This window comes from Scomber scombrus, chromosome 13 (genome assembly GCF_963691925.1).
Source record: "Scomber scombrus chromosome 13, fScoSco1.1, whole genome shotgun sequence".
Taxonomy (NCBI): domain Eukaryota; kingdom Metazoa; phylum Chordata; class Actinopteri; order Scombriformes; family Scombridae; genus Scomber; species Scomber scombrus.
The window spans coordinates 9,344,887-9,364,471 of NC_084982.1; the positions used below are offsets into that span (position 1 = coordinate 9,344,887).

The window sequence follows — 19,585 nt, forward strand, 5'->3', positions numbered from 1 at the left end:
GGAGTTCGATACAGAATGGATCAAACCACACCGATCTTGTCAGCAGCAAGTTTCCTGATAGATGATTTCATCCCTCGTCCCTGGTCTGTCATCCAGAACACACACATTGAAAGTATCATGCATGATCATAATCATAATATTGCCTTTGCTTTTATTTTCTATTTTTATGCATTTTGGATGCTGTACAATAGAAACATTTTCCCTAATGTTTCCAGGCTACAGTGAATTGGCCATACATAATGACTGGAATGGAGGAGAGTAAATTCCTACGCCAAGTTCCTTTAAATCCACAGGGGTTCATGCAGCATATGGATCAGTCTTCCAAGAGGAACAGGAGCCAAGACATCTGTGTGACTATCAGGGACTGATCCCTTCTACCAGAACACTGGGAATAGGAAAACCAGGATTATCTGGTCACATTGCATATCATGGGCATAGATTCTCTGCACAACAAGCCCTGCCTCTCTGCTATGAAGTGCTCTGTGTCAAATTCATAATGCAATTTGAATAATACATTCCAATTAGCATGTGCTGTTAGATGTGCACACATATTTGTGAGGTGGAACTCTTTTGTGGACAAGCATTTATAATCTGAAATTCTGTCACAAAGATCGGCAAAGGAAACACAGAGAGAGAATGTGTCTCTCCCCTACACTAATCTACGGTTTTCATTATCCACTATCCACTGTGTTCCTGTTCAGTGGGGTCTCTGTGCCCAGTTAAGAGTCCCACTAGCCTGAGGGTAAAGGGATGGGGATGGGGATGACGGGAGAGCAGGGCTTAACTATTTCACTGCATTATGGTTTACACTTGCAATAATGCTGTAAAAGTAGAAGATTATTTCATCACCACATGATTATGATATCCACCATGCTTGTAATTTGACTCTGTAGGCTGAGTAAATGAAAAAATCTTTTGCAATGGTGCATGGATTTAAACTATGACATCAAACTAGTACTGTACTATAGATATATTTCAGTGGATGTGTAGGTTTAATTTGTATGCAGATCAAACCTCCACCATTTTTCTGTGCAGAATGTCTGCTATATAGTGTGAAGTACATGAGGTAAGTCTGTGTTTGCACACGCAGGGGCGTACAGGAATGGAGGCTTGTATCCTGACATATATGACCTCCTGTGTCCGAAAATGTTGCCTCCACCCAACCACACCCCCCTGGTACACACACACACTCACATGCACGCACACCGCACACACAAACACACACACACGTATTCCACCCTAGACAGGCCAGGTTGCCAGAGCTACACAAACTCCCACCCATTAGCGGCAGGATTCCAGGATAACCATGGCAACCAGTCTCTCACCCCCGGGGAGACGAGCAGTAGAACTGAAAGGCTCCATTCAATTTCCACATCCCAGTACAGCACACACAAAAGGACACACATGCACACTTTTTCACACACTAACACACACTCACTGACAAGCACACACACGCGTAGATTCACACAGACACACACACACAGACATGGACACGTCCAACGCAACCCACTTGCTCTAACAGCCTCGCAGTCACTCCAGCCCTCCCTGCCTGCCTCCACTGGGGTGAGTGGGAGCTTGTTAGAGAGGCCGCACACTACATCCTCTCACCCACGATCCTCGACTGCACATACACAGCACACCAGTGAAACATTAATTACACCTCACTCATTGTGATTAGACACCCTTCAAGAGGAAGTCGACAGACTCTTTATTGTATGTACAAAAATGATCTTTCTCCCACCCCAGAGGCATCTTATCAACGACAAAGCACTCTATTGGGTCATATCATCTGACTAAAGAATGCATTCACAGTGACTTTATGGCATGTGCATCCTTGTCTACCACTGGTGTCATATCCGAGGCAGATACAGAGAGGTGAGATGGGTATCCTGTAGAGTCATTTTCACCTCGACAGCATCTCTTCTGTGCACAGACGATACACTTAAAGTATGAGAGAATTAATGTAACATCCAGACAGGAGGAAATATTGGTATACGATAAGAGAAGTTCCGTTACAGTATCAATTCAGAGGCTAATAATGATGTAGTTATTATCGCTGCTGAAACCCCCATCTCACTTGAGCGAGCGCAGCATGTTCCCCAAGCCTCCTCAGTCTCAAACAGCAGAATGTACTTGCTGGGTTTAAGCAAGAGGACAGGGAAAAGGTTAATGATGCACAGTGGGAAATCAACCTCTAAGTATCACAGATAGTATCACAGGAAATGGAATAGAGAGGTGGAGAAGAGAACGGATAGAAATGGGCTATGTGAGAAGAAGCAGATGATGAGATCCTGTGAGAAAAATGAAGGAAGGCGATGAGGAGGTATGGGGAGAGAGAAAAATTCATGACTGACAAACAGACCTCAGAAGTGCAGGGTGTTGATTATCCCCTTTTCACATTAGACCCCATATAGGCCATTTAGATGTGAGCCCAGCTTGAATCAATTTGGAAATGATCTATTCAAGAAAATCTTGAGTCACAAGTGCACAGCACTCAGCTTTTTTGCCAACACAACACAGTTTGTTTTTGGGTTTTTTGGTGGCAGATAGAGGGGAGGTGAAGATGTGCCAGGGTGCAGCGTCTTTCTTAGATAGATGGACAAGCGGGAGGACTGGCAAAAATTAGGTCAGTGCATATTATAAAAGGGTGTGGTGTTGTTTTGGAAACAATGGAGGAGAGAGGGAGGGAGTGAGTGAATGAGTGAGGGAGGGAGATCTGGAACAAGGGAGGGATGGAGGAAGAGTGGAGTCAGGCTGGCACTAATGACGGGTGCACCCAGGGCCACACAAGTACAGCTGTCTCCCCTCCCAACTTCAGCAATGTCAGATCAGCATAATAAAACCCAGTGTGTTGGTGTGTGCTCACAGGAACAGCTGGGTGGCTTGACAAAAAAAAAAGAAAGAGGAAAAAAAGTAAGTAAGTAAAGTAAACAAGAGAGAAGAGAACTGTGAATCACCGATCATCTGTACCTCAAGCTTATAGAGTTTTTGAACAAACTCCAGATGGTTAAGAAAGAAGCTTGTAGTTATGGACACTTAAATCTCTGGTTGCGGCCTCTTCTCGGACAAATCACTTTGTATCATCGAGTTTCCAGAGGCTGACATCAGAGTGTCCAGAGCACACTGAGTCATACATATGAAGGCTCTGCCCACCACCTCGTCTTTGTGTGTGTGTGCCCTTGTGGCCTTGTGAAAAGGATGCACGTACACACATTGCATGATGTAATAAGAACTTCTCCAACCTCACCTCACACCCAGTGAGTCCCTTATCGCTGATCTCATACACCCAAAGTCATACAGGGCTTAACCCTGATCACACAAACAGACAAAAACTGCTAAACGACTCTCTGGACTGGGCTTGATCTTTACATATTGTTTGCACTTGTATTGGATGGACCTACTTGTAGGAGGATATCTGCCTGTCTGACTCACTCCTTGTCTGTCTGACCACCCCCTCCTTCTGGCCTGCCAGCACTCTCATTGTGTCTCTCAGCATCTCTTTCTCCTCATCTCTTGCCTGTGTTTATCTTAATCATTGCTAAGGTGATGTGGGCCAGGCAGAGCCAGTGGATAATGTGATTAGAAAGGGCTCAAGCGCAAACTCTCTGCTCTGATCATTCCAATCGCCTGGGATTTCAGTCACATTTGTCTAGGATCTCCAGGTGGAAAATGGCCCCAATAATATTGTCAGACTTGTTACTTACAGTGTGTGAGCCTCACCTCTGTTTAACCTTGTTTTTAAACATGTCAGTTTATGTGCACCAGCTCTGCCCAAGATGTCAGACATGCAGTATATAGCCAATAGGGAATAAGTGCATGTGTGTGTAGATACATGTATATTTCCTTGTGTGCGCTTGCGTGTTTGTGTGTGTGTGTGTGTGTGTGTGTGTGTGTCTGAGGATACTGCATGTGTTTTTCAGGTCTCCAGAGGCTCCACAGATGAATGAAGCACTGGATCAGGTGAGCCGGCATGATACTCCCCAGCATGTGCTGCAGCTGGCCCCGGGGGATTGTGGATACTGTGTTTGCCAGACCTTTGGGGTGTGGGGGGGTGGGGGGGTTCGGAGGAGGAAGAGTGGCTTTCGTCAGGAAAAAGATGAAGAGGATTTTCGACATGACAGGCGTGTCATTAATCACAAGATTCTCCAGGCAGTGTTCCTGGATTTACCTGTTCTCGATGGAAGGGACCAAAGCAATGGACCGGACTAGTCATGGGAATAGAAATAGTGTGTGTATGTGTGTTTTAGTTCTGTGTTTCTTCTGTGGCTTCATTACTGCCATATTCTCTGTTCCTTCTGTGATTGTTGGCTCTGGCCTTGTACCATCAGCCCCTCTGGCACATACATCCATGACAGGTACAGAGAGAGAAAAGCACTCGCAGGAAGCAAATCTGTCACCGCACTAACTAAAACATGTCAGTGGTAGTGCTGTGTGTCTAGGTACACGAGTGTGTGAGCCTGCGCAGTGTGGATAGCTGATTGGAATCCAAGGTTGCTGTACTGAGGAGTTTATTTCTTAGAAAGAGCTGGAACAGCCGACGTATCTAGAAAATACAGGGTAAGGGGGGAAAGATGTGGAGAGGAATCAAGGCATAGCTAAACTATGAGACGCAGTGAAATGTGTCTGTGTGTGTTCCTGGCCTCAGGGGAGCCAAATTCTCTCTCTGGACTAGACTAAGCCCACCTGAGTCTCTCACCCACCCCTCCAGCTGTTTCCCCCAGCACTTCCAAGCCTTCCCCCACTTCCACGGTTATCTCCATCCTCCCAAATCCATCTGCAACTTCGAGCTGGGTGCCACTTACAGGAGCCAATTTATGGCTGCAGTTTATTTCTGCAGTTGTGTAATGTTTGTTTTTGCCTGCGAACCGCATTATTGATTGGAATTGCAGATAACCATACTGCAAAGTAAAAGTTGAGCTGCTGGTGCTGCATAGATATTCTGTGACCTGTAATACTTTGTACTGTGTACTACTGAAATGACTCCAGTTTTTAGACTGCGCCACAAGCGGAGCAGCATGAATTCCCATATAAGGCAGGAGGACCCTTTCTAACCTCCTCCTCCTCCACTCTCTTCTTCCCCTTCACTCCTTCATTGCAACTAGCTCACACTGTCAACTCACTTCTTCCCTTTCTGCTGGTGTAATGCCCTTAAGACACATACACGCATATATGCAAATACCTTACAGTGGGCTGCCTGATAACAACAGTCCTGTGTCAAACACCAGTGGTTCTCCGAGTTTGAGTCATTCCCCGAAATACCTGTCTGAACATCTGCATTGCTGTATTTTCTTCTGTATGTTCCCTGATACAGTAAATATTGTACCAACGCTTAAGATCAAGCCTCACAATTCCAATGGGAGGATGAGGAGAGCGGGAAACAGAGTGGGAGGTAGAGATGATTGAGGGATGAAGATAGTGAAGACGGAGAAGGGGAAAAAAACACAAACAAAGCTGATAAGACCCTCGGCAGAGGAAGTGTCGTTCTCAGCCAATCCCCAGTGGACTCCCAGTGTCCCACTCTTCCCCCTGCTGCAGGATGTGTTCTCGTGTGGGAATACGCAAGGAATGTGGCCCCTTTTGTTTAGCGTGTGATAGGGCTCCTGGTTGGCGGTCATTTGTGTGTCTTATGTGTGACGAGCTCCAGGCTTGGCAGAGGCTGATCAGAGCTGCACTCAACAGTCCTTTCTGGGTAAGACCCTCCCAGGAAAACAATGGTCTTATGGCTGCTATCTCTCAAAACCCCTCCTTGGCTGATGGAGCTCTTGCTGGATTCTCAGTATGATTTATATCCAGACTACAGAGCCAACAAAAGGCCAAGGAGGCATTTGTATCAAAGCGTTTTCATCAAACCCTTAGCGATATACGACAGGGATGTCTTGATTTTATTCAATGAATCAGAACTGCACTTTTCCTTGCATTTCCTACATCTGAAGTCAAAATTCAGCTCAATATCTAAATCATTCACTATATTTTTTGCAAATTCAGGGATGTACTCTAGGTTGAATGTTTCAGATACTTTGCAAAGAGAATTTCACAGTTTTTTCCCCCACTGGAGACCTGTATATCTCTTTGCCCCAGGCATTCACAAAAGTACAACTCTTGAAAGGCCTTTAAATAGAGTCTGTCGAAACTGTTCGAAGCCTACCTTGGCCTTTTATGCAATAATACATCTGCACACAGAGACCCTTCTACCTTGAGGCTATGTCCTACACTTGGAATGCTAAATTATAGAACAGTAAAGCGAAATGATTTCTTTATGAGATCTTACTGGGCAGGAAAGACAATCGGACATGAGTGGACAGAAAACAAGGCAAGGTGAGGTTTATTGAAGAATCTGTGACAGTTTCTTAGCTCTGTGTAGCCCTCATGTTGACAGAAAAAACTGTTTATTACATGTATTTCCTTAAAACACAGTGATGCAAGAATTATTTAGTAGTCAGCACCCGATGTAAAATAAACACCCTCTGCTCACAATGAGGATGTGGTTCACATAAGATATTGACAAAATGGTCTTCTATCTCCGATTAATGGAGAATAAAGGCCATCTTAAACATTTGGCACAAATTAATAAGATGAGAATGATATATTGTGTGTGTGTGTTTTGACAGCCAATATTTGGTATCCTTTCAAGTTGTTGTCTTAGTGCAAACAGAGGTGTAGTTACAAACAGGTTATCAGGTCGAACATTCTTCATTCATGTTTCATTCATTCATTTTTGAAAACAAACAACCAACTTTGGTTCAATGGTCAATTTCTATGAACACTGTAGATAAGCAAAATACAAGCAAAAAGAAGCAGGAAAGCTCTGTAGGACTGTGTGGTGCAAACTTGTACAATGTCACCTCCATTACCTCAAGATTTTATCCTGAAATTTATCAGGCTGGATTTATCAACTCATCAAACATTATGTGAATTAGCTGCTGTAGGCAAGTGCACTGGGTACATGCAAATACACAGAAACATCTTGCTTGGTTTAACAAAGGATATGTCTGCTCGGACTAGTTTAATAAAAACTTTACACTGAAACAGAAATGAATGTGTCAACACAACCTATCACCAAGGACAGCAAGACTGATAGACGCAGTATGTAAGTACTTTTTTCATGACAGACATCACCTTGGTTCTAATATGAGGGTCTTTTGTGAAAGCAGAGTCCAGAACTGCTTTCCTTTCAATCAGAACTGGAATTGGTGAGTCAGACATGGAGGTGGGATTTGAACAAAACAGAGGAGAACCAGGGACAATCTTTAAACTCATTTGAACTGACTGCCTATACAGTCATCCAGTTCACTGCACAGCTTGTGTTTGTGTGTGTACGTACAGTGCATTCAGAAAGTATTCCAACCCCTCCACTTTTTCACATTTGGTTATGTTGCAGCCCTATGCTGAAATCCACCCCCCCCCCCCATGAATCTAAACTCAGTACCTCATAGCAACAAAGCAAAAACAGAATTTTAGAATGTTTTGCAAATTAATTAAAAGGGGAAAAAAAGAAATATCTCATTGACATCAGTATTTTGACTGAAATTTAGCTCATGTCATCTCTGAGATGTTTCTACACCTTGATTAGTGTCCACCTGAGGTACATTTAATTGATTAGACCTGATTTAAAAAGGCACAGACCTGTCCATATAATGTCTCACAGCTGACGATGCATATCAGAGCAAAAACCATGAGCCATGAGGTTGAATGAACTCCCTACAGAGCTCAGAGACAGGATTGTGTCGAAACAGATCCTGGGAAGCCTACAAAAATGTTCTGCTGCATTGAAGGTTCCCAAGAGCACAGTGGTCTCCATAATTCTTAAATTGGAAGAAGTTTGGAACAATCTGGACACTTCTTAGAGCTGAGCAATACGGGGAGAATAAGAGGCTTGGTAAGAGAGGTGGCGAAGAACTCAGTGGTCTCTCTGGCTAAGCCCCAGAGATCCTGTGTGAAGATGGGAGAAACCTCCAGAAGGAAAACCATCACGCAACACTGATCTGAAAACGGCTGACCATCGACTGTCCCCATCCGAAAATCTCCAAATCCATGTGTGCAAAGCTTGTCGCATCACACCAAAGAAGACTTGAGGCTGTAACCGCTGCCAAAGGTGCTTCAACTAAGTACTAAGTAAAGGGTTTGTATACTTATGTCAATGAGATATTTCACTTTCCTTTTTGATACATTTGCAAAAAAAATTTTTCACTGTGTCATTATGGGGTACTAAATGTTAATAAGAGGGGGGGGGGGGAATTGAAATGATTTTAACATAAGACTGAGACATAAAATGTTAAAAGAAAAAAATTGAAAGGGTTGACAGGGTATACTTTCTGAATGAAACTGTATGTGTATTACCACAAATCAAGACAGATTTAGCTTCACTCAAAGAGGAAACTGAAGTGTCTTTTAAGTTCTAACAGTGTTTCCTTTGCACGGTCTGCACAGAGTGAAACACTCACGGTTCACTGCAAACATAAAAATTGACTGACAGCAATGCAGCTGCAGATATGTCATGTGTATGTTGTCATGAAATCTGGAGCCATACAACCCTAGCTGCTCATAGTCCCACTTTCAGGAACTACAGGATGAGGAAAGAATTCTACTTTTGTCAAACCTCAGCATTACAGATTAGGTTGACAAAAACAGAAGCATGTGATATACATTCAGATTGCTGCTCCATCTTCATCTTTTGGGGAGCATGAGCTCTGCCTTTGTATCACGGTGCTAAAACGAGGCGACACCACGGTCAGTCACACAGGAAACCGAGAAGGCAGACGACCTCACATCCTGCTTGAGCTTTGGAAGAAACACTTCCTCCTTCAAAGCAGCAGCGAGTGCAAGCACTAAAGATCTTTCACATGAAGGCAGTGGTGCGGCGCTGAGACATGTTCAGCAAGACACTATACTGTATGCTGAAAGTCTAACATGGCAGACGTCTCTGTTCTGACAAACAATGCTATCACAATGATCTTTGGAGGGAGGTTACATTCACAAAATCTTCAAGTGAATTAAAAGGAAATTACAAAGCGATGTGATTAGCCTGAGGCCAAGTTTCCATCACAGACACAGTTCATCGACAATAAAAAGGTATCAACTCAAGAATTGGTACACTGGTAATGGCTATAAGTTGACCCTGAGGTCCAAAGGATGGTTTGCCAACTGGCATCTTCTGTTCACTGCTAATGTGGTGCTACTGAGGGAGGTTGTAAATACATCAAGGCAGTGCTCAAAAAGATTTGAAGCGGCGGACACATTTCACATGTGTCACTTTTAAAAATTCCCCTGTGATTACCAAAAGAGCTGAAAAAGGAAGGATGTTGTGCATCTTGATCTCACCTTCAAACTGGCAGTCTAACAGATGAGACAGAGCAGTGGCTTTGATGTCTGGTGCTAATATACATGAAACCATCCTCCCACCACTCCATCATCTGCTGACAAACATCACGTAGATATTTCCCATACAGTCTGCAAGTCCAGACATCACACATTTACAAAACCCTGCCACTTTTGTGCAGCAGTACAACAATAGCAGCCTCTCACTAAGACAGACCGCATTTGCTCACTTCAGTCTCTGCCTGTGCGGCTGCCCAGAGCAGCCAGCCCCCTTGGTTGCCATCAGGGCTTCTTGGCTGCAGTTTTGGCTTTCCCGTTGGGTCCTGTTTTGATCTGGGTCATCTCCACATCTGTCAGGGCGTCAGGGGGAAGGCACGAGCGCATGCGTTCAATGGTCTTCTGGTAAGCTGCCCTCTCTTGCTCCAGAGAGCGAATCATGTGCTTCATTTTGCTCTCCCGAGAAAGGAAGTTCTCCACGCTTGTCTCCAGCGTCTGAATCTTCTGCCGTGCAGCCTGGAGGACGCAGATATCTTACTTCAGTATAAACAGCCCATGATAAAGAGACATTTTGACAGAAGGCATTCAAAAAACGACAAACTAGAAGTCAACACTTGTATGACTTTGTGTTGAGATCCTTATGCTAAATCTTGCGCAGTTAACTGTGATTGTAGTTCATACAGAATCTGTGTCTTGTGTAAATTGCTTTATTAAACGTTGTGGTAACTGTGATCCAAAACAAAGAGTCCTCTAAATTTTTCTTTGTCACATTATAGACGAGAGCAGCTCAATACTTCTTTGATCTTCAATAATGTAAAGGACCACCAGTTAAGACTTTACCTGTCTTGCTGTGTGTATGTTCACATAGTACTGAGCAAAATGATAAAGAATGTGGAGAACATGCAGCTTTTCAATCCCTTTGTTTCTCTATCGCTGCCATTGTTTTTAAAGTTATGTTTCAGTGCCATCTACAGGTAGTCTGATGCATTACCAATGGGAACTACTGTAGTGTGGGTGTCACTCAACAATACGACACAGCCCTTTACCAGACTGTCAAAGGAGAGGATTATAAACGGACTAATTATTGAAATGCTTCCCACAGTGACACTTGCACCTTCATTAGAAAATCTCTCAAGGTCCCACACAATTATAACGATGAACATTTATGCAAATAACAAACTAATGACTTGCTTTTGTTTCCCACAATCGCTCCCACTGATGTGAATGAAAGGTTATAAATACAAAATTGGCCTTGTTGCAGAATAAAATCTAAGTGTGATTCTTTACCTGAAGTTTTTCCAACAGGTCCATATTCTGTTTCTTCAACTGTGCGTTTGTCTTCTCTAGTTTATCCAGCCGGTCAGAGTCATCAGGCAGAGGCCCAGCATCTAGCATCTCATCCTGCAGGACATGGTACTCCACTTCGTACGCATGCAGCTGCTTGGAGATGTCCATCTCCATTACCTGGCAACCCACAGAATACAGAGACATATCATCAATCAACAAGTTACTGTAGTATATTTAGATATGCATGTTCCAGCAGCTAACAGTAGCTCCTACCAAATTAGAGAATAGATAAGTCTGGTGATATCATATGTCATATTGTCCTAAAATGTTCTGCTGCCATTAATACTCACTAGCGCACCACATTTGCTGCACAAAAAGTGGTTGTTTTAGTGTGTTTAGGGAAATTATGTAGCTTTTTTTAACAATGAAAGCATTTATTGGTCACCAGTTTTTATATTCAGCAGGGGTAAATGGGCTTGTGGGGAGCCACAGACACCACAAAAAATGTTTTATTATTGTGGCTAAACACATATTGCAACAGCTCTTCTGCCAGGAGGTACAGTAATATAGAATAGCAAGCAAATATCCCCACATATGAAATCAAAATGGCATTATTAGAGTTGTTGATTTTGCCTTTCCCGACCAGGCCGATGTGGACTAACTGACAGCCACAGTAGAGCCTTGACCAAGTTAGCTTAGTCTTACAAGAAGAATATGTGTCTTGTCTCACATTATTACAAAATACCTACGAACACATTTGTAACCATCACAAATAGAGAAGCCTTTAAAATTACATTTACATGCTTCATTCTCCTTGATTATCTGGAGACCTGGAAGTGTATTTCATATCATTTTCCACTCTGTACCTTTGACATGGTCTGCTCCATCTGTGTCTGACTAAGGTTGGGAAGTGTAGTTTTAAGATAGTCCACAATGCTCTCAAAGGTGTCACACTCCACTATCTCTCCCTCATGGCTGCTCAGCAGACAGAGGGCCACTTTGAAGATTACTTCAGTCCCCTGGACAAATATAAAGTCTGGCAAAAGAAAAGAAAAGAAAACACATGCACAGCTATGAGAACACAAATGCTTTACACACTTTTAAGCTGTAGTCATTAGGAGACCATTCAAAAGTTTTTAAAATAGTATTGCACAAGACAAACAAATGGCATTTATTGTTTAAATATACCAAAGATACGCGACACAAAGCTGAGGGGGAACTGAGAGGCGAAGAGAGTGAGGAACCACGGTGCAGCATAGAGGCTCGGGCAGATCTCGTGTTCCTCGAAGTGATTGTACAACTCTCGGTGGTAGTCGTGTAACAGCCTAGAGAGCTGGTACATCTGAACCTAATAACAGAAAGTATGTACAACACACATACACAAACAGATATACACACACAGGTCAAAACATGTAGTTGTAAAAGAGAAAACTGGCACATCTGGATTTGTCCCAAAACAATCTAACTATTATAGTTGGCAAATGATCCTTTACCCACGCAGCCAGTTACTTAAATACTAAACAGTGACATTTTAGAGACTCGCTCAGACATGCATCATGTCCAAGTATTTGATGAGCTGTGCTAACTCTTAACAGCCCCAACAATATATTACAATCATCTGACAAGCGCTAGAGTGAAATGCAGAGCAGGCTGAAAAGAGAAGCAGAAGTTAGCTCATGCTAAAATTAGGCTGTTATCACTCTTACAATTTCCTGATGGTTACAAAGAAAACAAGTAATACCTTTACCTCCTCGTACTGAAACGCTGCAAAGGGAAAACAGTACAGATTCCTCCCGTCTTTGTAAACTTTTCATAACAGAACTGCAATGTAGAAAGGCCCAGCGGGCTGCTGCTTGGCTAAATTGTTACCTGCTGTAGATTAAACATTACCACACATGCTGATGCTACAGCCCCAATGAGGTCAGCTGATATTTAACTGGAGCTAACAGAATGAGCACACAGGTGTGGTTTGAATAAGAGGTGGAGACACTTGACTACTGTTTGCAACTGTTTGCTGTTCCTAACCTGACCCACATAAGGCCATACTGAAGTATCCACAGTGGTGCCTGTTACTTACAGCACTTCTGATACAGTAGATTCAATACTTTAAAGATAACATTTAAATTTAAAGCTACTATTTGTATATTTTTTATGTGGTAATAGCCCTTTCAAATGATTCTGGCATAATGTCCCTATTCGGGCACAAACCTTGTATGTCCAAAACTGTACCTTGGATGAGCAAGATTTAGTCACAAGCTCTTTTTAATACTTTTAATTGCTTTTCATTTGTAAAACCCACAGACAGACGTAAAGGGTGACCAATAGCATTGATTCATAAAACCCAAATATGGAAATACAAGGTTTCTGCCCGACAACAAAAATCTATTTTTTTAAGAATGAGGCAATCTTGGTGAATAATGGTTTTAATGGGGCTCTGTAGATATTGCGTAAACAAACAAAAGTTGTTTACATAAGCGTTTTACTCACCACAATGCATTCTGTATGTATCCTACGGGTCTAACAAAAGCGTGGAAAGCATTTCTTTCTTCATAAAACATTCATAAAGCCTTTTTTTTTTTTATTATAAATCCTGCATTGTTTACATCTATGTTTACTAGCCTGCAGTCTTCTGCTTCTCTGCCTTTATGCACGCCCACCCTCATTTCAGTGCACAAGACAAACAAATGGAGACCCCATGTAAAAAAAATACCCTGCTCCATTTCACTACCGAGGTCAGAAACCCCACAGGGAGCCTTAATGTTCAGAGCATTATCTTTCTTGCTGTATCACATGTAAAGTGATATCAGTCTGCCATAACCTGCAACTGAATGGAGCTCGTACAAAAATGAGATCCCTCATAAAGTGAAAATATGTTGTAGTGTATGTTGTCGTGATCCATCGACTAACCTGCAGGGAGACCATGTCTGGTCTGTACTGGCGTCTGATGCCGAGGTCATACATGAAGAACTTCAGCATGTCAAAGGCCTGATCTTCGCTCATGTGGAGCAGCAGCACGCCAGCCACAAAGCTGATACCCTGGCAGTAGCCGACCTGCGTGCACAAAATCAGAGCGAACACATTATGAAACGCAAATCTGATGATGATGACCATCGCTATGGCTTTGCAGCTGTGCGTTACGGAGACAGGAAATGTATCAGGAAACAGCTTTAAGAGTACCTCTGTATCCAGCAGAGAGTAGGCTTTCAGGAGGTTGTAGAGGGAAAGCTGCCCGGCGCCCAGCTGAGCTGAGAAGTACTGGTGGGTGGGGAAGGTCCGGCCTGAGTGGGAGATTTACATCGGAATATTTACTAAATGTTCAAAGCTTCTGCGAAATTTCAACCTAACTAGAAAAAGGTGAAGAGACGTTGACAGAAGGAAGTTTCAACATCTTCTATTCTATACTTATTAACTAATTTATAAAATCAAACAGTCAACTTTGCTCTCTGTGACTTGGATGAAAGTGTGCCCACCTAGATCCACCAGAATAGCATGCTGCTGTGCGGTGAGCTGCTTGAGCAGATCTTGGTAGGGGGTGTCCGGGGCGTGCTGGCGGGGGGGCAATCTGTGACACAGCCGGTGCTGATGGGAAAGCAGCAACCAGACCTCCCCACGCCTGCTTTTGGGAATACCTGCATAGAAAGAGCAAGAGAACAAGAGCTCACTCTAAACACCACACACATATATGGCTACATGAACATGATATACATGAGCATATATTCTCTACAGCTTTGTCTCACTCTCTTAAAACATAATAGCACACATACACACACACAAACATACTCTCTCTCACCTTGGCAGAGTGCACGGTACATCTCCTCCTGGTCTTGTGGGACTGTCGTTCTGCCTGGGGCTGTCAGTTTTCTCTCCCACAATGCCTGCGCATCTTTGGAGCACTGGCCCACTTCCTGGTAGTTCAGCTTCATCTTGCGAATGTGCAGCTCATCTCGGCTCGCTGCAACACAAACGACGGAATAAAAAGAGATTAGAGAACGCATTCAATCTTAAAGACTTTTTTTTTTTATGTGTGTGTGGTATCGTTTTTTACATGTCAATTACGATTCTCTGGTGCGCCAGAAAATCGAGACCAGAGGCAAGCACAAGAGAGCTGTACTTAGGAAGAATACAAAAGCCCTTCTGTTTTCACTGTTGTAAAACAGAACGTAACCGATCAAAAGATGTCAGATTTCAGAGCAAGTGTGTATATCATCCCTTATGCCTTTTTGTCACCAGTTACCATGGAAAGCCTACCGCATAAACACAAGACACAATAACCACATTTAACACCATAGATCCATTATGCCGGAGGCCTGGAGAGGCTAAATCAAGACAGCAGGGAGAGGTAGAAACACAGGACAAAAGAAACACAAACACCATAAAGTATGACCCCCCCCCCCCCCAAGCATGCAAACAAAAAGAAGCTGAATTGAATGAATATAATAACCAACATCCCAAATCATGCAAAACATCCTCCTTTAGCCCAGGTGCTCCTTTTGTTGTACTTACCTTCTATTGAAAATAGTTATTCACTGTTAGGTCCTCAGACCAGCATTGGCGTCATAATAACAAACAAAGGGAAAGAAATGTGTTGGTGGTCTGAATAGAAGATATAAAAGATACACATAGCAAGTGCATCCTGAGGCTATAGCCCAAATGAAAAAAAGGTCCCCTAGTTTTATACACCATTTCCTCCTTATCCCTGGAAGCTAGACATTAATGCTGACTCTGTTATGCTACTTACTGTTTAAAAAAAAAATGTTTGCAGGTGTACAGAATTGTTTGTACCGTAATCATTTCCACTAATCTTATAATGGATCATAACAGTTCACGCAACTTTGAGTAAACAGCTGGATGTCAGTGCAAGTAAAATGAGGTTTGTGTGCATGCATAAAAAAGACTCACATTATAGGCTTTGGAATTGATCATTTATAGAGTGCTGTTTTGTTTCGTGCCCCTATCTATTTTTGATTATAAAAGTAACTCATTAACTATTCCACCTGACCTCAACTTCCTCTTCTCTGCCACATTCCTCATCAGTTAACTTCCTGGTAGGAGACAAGTGGTAGTGAGGAAGGAGAGGAAAGGATGCACCATAAATAACCCCAGCCAGTAGAGGGCGATATATTTCCAAAAGTTAAAAAAAATTCCTGTTATTTTACTGAACTCTGAACTTACATAGCTATTATTGATGGCTTTTCATGAAAAAAGTATTAGTTCTGGGCACTTTAACCTACTGAGTGTCTGCTTGAGTGTGTCTGTGTGTGTGCTGATCTGTTTATGAACATGCAACACCCTGCTCTAAATATAGCTGTGCTCCAGAATCTCAAACCAAGACGGCAACATTTGACTTCTCAAAATAAACAGAAACAGCAGCTTAAAGACTCTTTGGCATCTAACCATGCTGACAAAGCCTCAGTGAGGAACAAGACTATAAATGTTACGGTGTGTAGTGACGGCAGAGTATGAAACTTTCATGATACTTGAGAAAAAAAAGAAGCCACTGTAATAAATATTTTCAACGGCAGACTAACATTAACAATAAGACCCAGTGTTCTGAGGACAACAGCCTCATGACAACTTATAAATATCACCAGCGTCTGCAGACAAACAAATACACGTAACACTGAAAGTCACTGAGAGATCTAGCTGCAACAAGAGTACGGACATAGAGTTCTTCAAATGACTAATTCATGTGACCAAAGGAGGGATATGTTCTACAGCAATTATCATAGTTTACAAAGCAATTAGTAACTGCCACTCACCCTCCAGCCTCTGGTTCTCCTTTTCCATGCGCAGCAGGAGGATCTGCTGACGGATGGCATTTTTCCAGAGCGCCCGGTACTCAGTCGCCGTCCTCTTGGGCCTCTCCCCAGACAGGTGGTCACCTGTCCTGGGCAGCAGATGCCCCAACACATCCAGACTTGCACGAGGAGAGAGAGGCAACAGCTCCCGGACATCAGAGTGCTCTAAAACATTAACGGAAAGCACTTTTTAACTTATACAATTCAAGCCATGCTTATCACTCCTTTTCGTATTAACAATGAATCTGTAGAGTAAGTATGAAGTGTAGTGAGAGGAGTGGCTCACAGTGATGAACTCACAGAGAATTATCACTTGACTGTGCAGCTGTGCAGTCATAAACAGAGCTTTTTAGCCTCTTTTAGCTTTGTTTTTTGGCTCTACAGCGTATTTATTATTTTTGGTTCACTCTCTCTTCTCTTATTAACCTGCTTTCCAGCACCAAGAGACAATTGTTTTCAGCAACAAAACGGTAATAAATCCACTGTAACGTGACACAAAACAGTAGAAGGACAAAGTAAGTGACTAATGATTGAAAAAAGTTGACCTTCTAACAGCTGAAGAGCCACATTTATCAGGTGTTGTTATAGAGCAAAGTCAAAACAAAAGGAGAGTGATGTTGAGCTTAGATTCATCATATGGCCAGAGACATATCTTTAAACAAATGTGATGTGGCTTCAAGTGTGCTAAATGTCTAATAAATAGTTTTCTAATAAAGTAACTATAACAGCTTTATAGGCCAATAAGGCTGGTTTTAGATAAGGTCAAAACTGTATCATTGTATGCTACTGTAAAGTAAGACAATTGTAAAAACTGTATTTGTGATTGATGCATAAAGGCATGTGCTTTACAAAAATGGTTAGGCAATAGTGTTGTTGTTACTATTTACATTCTGAAATCACTGCACTGCACCACTGTATATAATTAGCTTGCTACATAGTTTTAAATCCCTAAACTACACTGAGAGAGACTATGCAAAAAGAAAGAAAACTTGCCTTGAGAACAAGTAGGAGGATAAAGCTCCTTTATCAGTGTTTATCTGACAAGCATGAAGATTTCACATTCCTTGAACTTACTGCAAGTCCCATGTACAGTATGCATCATGCATTTTGAAAATCATACGTTTTAGAGTAGTAACTGACCACGAGAAGCAAGTGTTCCCCCCGTCTTGTTCTCATATTGTATGCACTTGTGGATTATTCAGAGCTGATTCATTGTGCATCATGTTGTGCCTTGCGTGAACTGTCAGAGTGATTGTGTTACCAGACCTGGGTGCTGCATGGATGCAGAAGGCTTGTTCATGGGCGAAGCGACCCTCAGGAAGATCTTCTGTCTCCAGGAGACCCTGCGTGGGGTTGGGGGTAGACCTCCACTCACAGAGTCACTGCTGCAGGTAGACAGTGTCCTTTTCCTGCCTTCCCCATTGCTACAAAAGAAGACCACAGCGTCACAGACACCCGATAAATGAGTCAAGTGTCATGTTACACCAACACGCTTTCAGCACCCTTTCACACACATATCCTTCAGTACTTCCGCACATGCATCAATCCTCTCCACTCAGGAACAACACAGGAAACCTTATACAAGCTTATATAACAACAGACTCTCTGAGTTGATGAAAAACAGTCAAGATGAATCATAAACATACTGTCGATAAAAAGATGTGCCAGCCATTAAATTTCCATGTTAATGAAGCAGAAGAGAATGTGCCAATCAGCCAAGGCGAGTGCATGTTTGTTCATTCTCTGGAGAATAAAAAACAAAACAAAACAAAACAAAAAAAACACTTTTCCGAGTAGAGAAAAAGACTTGATTACAGAGCTGCCAGAGCACCAAAAAAATAATGTTCACTGCCCCAAGCCAGACAGTGTAGCAAAGTTGGCAGGTGCTGAGCCGAGTCCTAATGGTTAGATTTTAATGGTGCAATTACAACACCACAATGCTGTGTTTGGTCATATGTGTAAAAAAAACCCACTGAGGCTCTATGAAGCGCACCCGCTATTTTTGGTAATAAACAGTATTTGTACAGTATGTGAAAGAGGGTGAAATGGAGAGCAGAGTGAAGATCAGATCCATCGTTCACCTTTTACATTCATAATGATGCACCATGCAATTAGCGACTCTGTAGCTTATTAGTGCAATAGCATAGCAACACTGTTTTGCAGGTTTGCTTGTTTTACTTAAGTGATGAGTGAGGTATAACATCATAATGTAGCCATCTGAAATGTTACAGTAGATGAACCATAAGCAATGTTCCTTGTTCTTTGTCTATCACTTTCTGTTATTCATAGATTTATATTACATTGGTACATTTGAATGAATGGATTGCAGTTTATGAGCACCAGTGAAATGAGATATTATACATTCATTATAGTAAGTAATGGGGAGCAGTTGATAGATATCACAGCAGGAGCAAACGCCTTTCTGCCCATGTGTTACTGAGATGATGGTTTAGTACTTAGAGCTGTTCTGCACATTTAACATAGCTTCTTCAACGGATTAAAATTCTTCACTCAACATATAGCCTCTTACTGTATTATGCTCATTATAAAAATAAAAAAACTCACAGAAAAGGCAGTGGAGTAAAGTTCTCTCACATTGCAAACAGATAATGCAAACTAAGCTGTAAACATGTTGACATATTCGTATTTAAATACCCAGCAGGTCAAGGCTTTTTCAACACGTCGTCCTCTAAACCCACTCTTGCTCATCATCAGGAGCAACGAGTGCTGAAAAAGCTTTTCTTGCTCCTCTCGCTGCTGCATTATCAATACAAGCACTTAGAGGATTGGACTGCTGTCAGAGAAGAAAAAAAACATCCTATGGAAATGAAATTTTACAACGGTCTGCTCCACTGGATCTCCTTCATAATGGAAATGTTAACCTTTAGTTTCTGCCATAAAGACACCTATGTGTTGTCAATGCAGTGCTGCCAGAGAGAATCTAGAGTCTCTCAGTCACTCCGTGGTATTTTGTTTTATTGATCATACTATATTAGCCCATTAATTAATGCAACTCAACATTAACAGAAACCTTTTAAAATAAATATATCCCTGAGTTGAATCAGTGTCATGCTTAGTGTAATAGTACAATTCCAACTTTTTCAGTGCCGAGTACAGATCCGATGCCAGTATAATGAAGCCCCTTTCGCAAACGCAGTCTACTCCTGAAATGTTCAGGAACATCTCCT

General features: G+C 42.3%; 1 protein-coding gene across 2 annotated transcripts in view; it reads right to left on the bottom strand.

Moving 5' to 3' along the window:
• Positions 1-6,305: 6,305 nt before the first annotated feature.
• Positions 6,306-19,585, bottom strand: part of tbc1d4 (TBC1 domain family, member 4) — a 29,262-nt gene continuing 15,982 nt past the window's right edge. The window contains exons 14-24 of one of the 2 annotated variants that reach the window (XM_062431416.1): positions 17,664-17,821; positions 16,359-16,562; positions 15,103-15,105; positions 14,390-14,551; positions 14,070-14,228; positions 13,777-13,877; positions 13,507-13,650; positions 11,788-11,947; positions 11,466-11,635; positions 10,600-10,776; positions 6,306-9,828 (exon numbers count right to left, since the gene is read on the bottom strand). In XM_062431416.1, coding sequence (XP_062287400.1) covers positions 9,598-9,828; positions 10,600-10,776; positions 11,466-11,635; positions 11,788-11,947; positions 13,507-13,650; positions 13,777-13,877; positions 14,070-14,228; positions 14,390-14,551; positions 15,103-15,105; positions 16,359-16,562; positions 17,664-17,821 — 1,669 coding nt within the window. In that variant the 3' untranslated portion in view covers positions 6,306-9,597. The remainder of the gene's footprint in view (positions 9,829-10,599; positions 10,777-11,465; positions 11,636-11,787; positions 11,948-13,506; positions 13,651-13,776; positions 13,878-14,069; positions 14,229-14,389; positions 14,552-15,102; positions 15,106-16,358; positions 16,563-17,663; positions 17,822-19,585) is intronic. The other variant, XM_062431417.1, reaches the window with a different exon arrangement.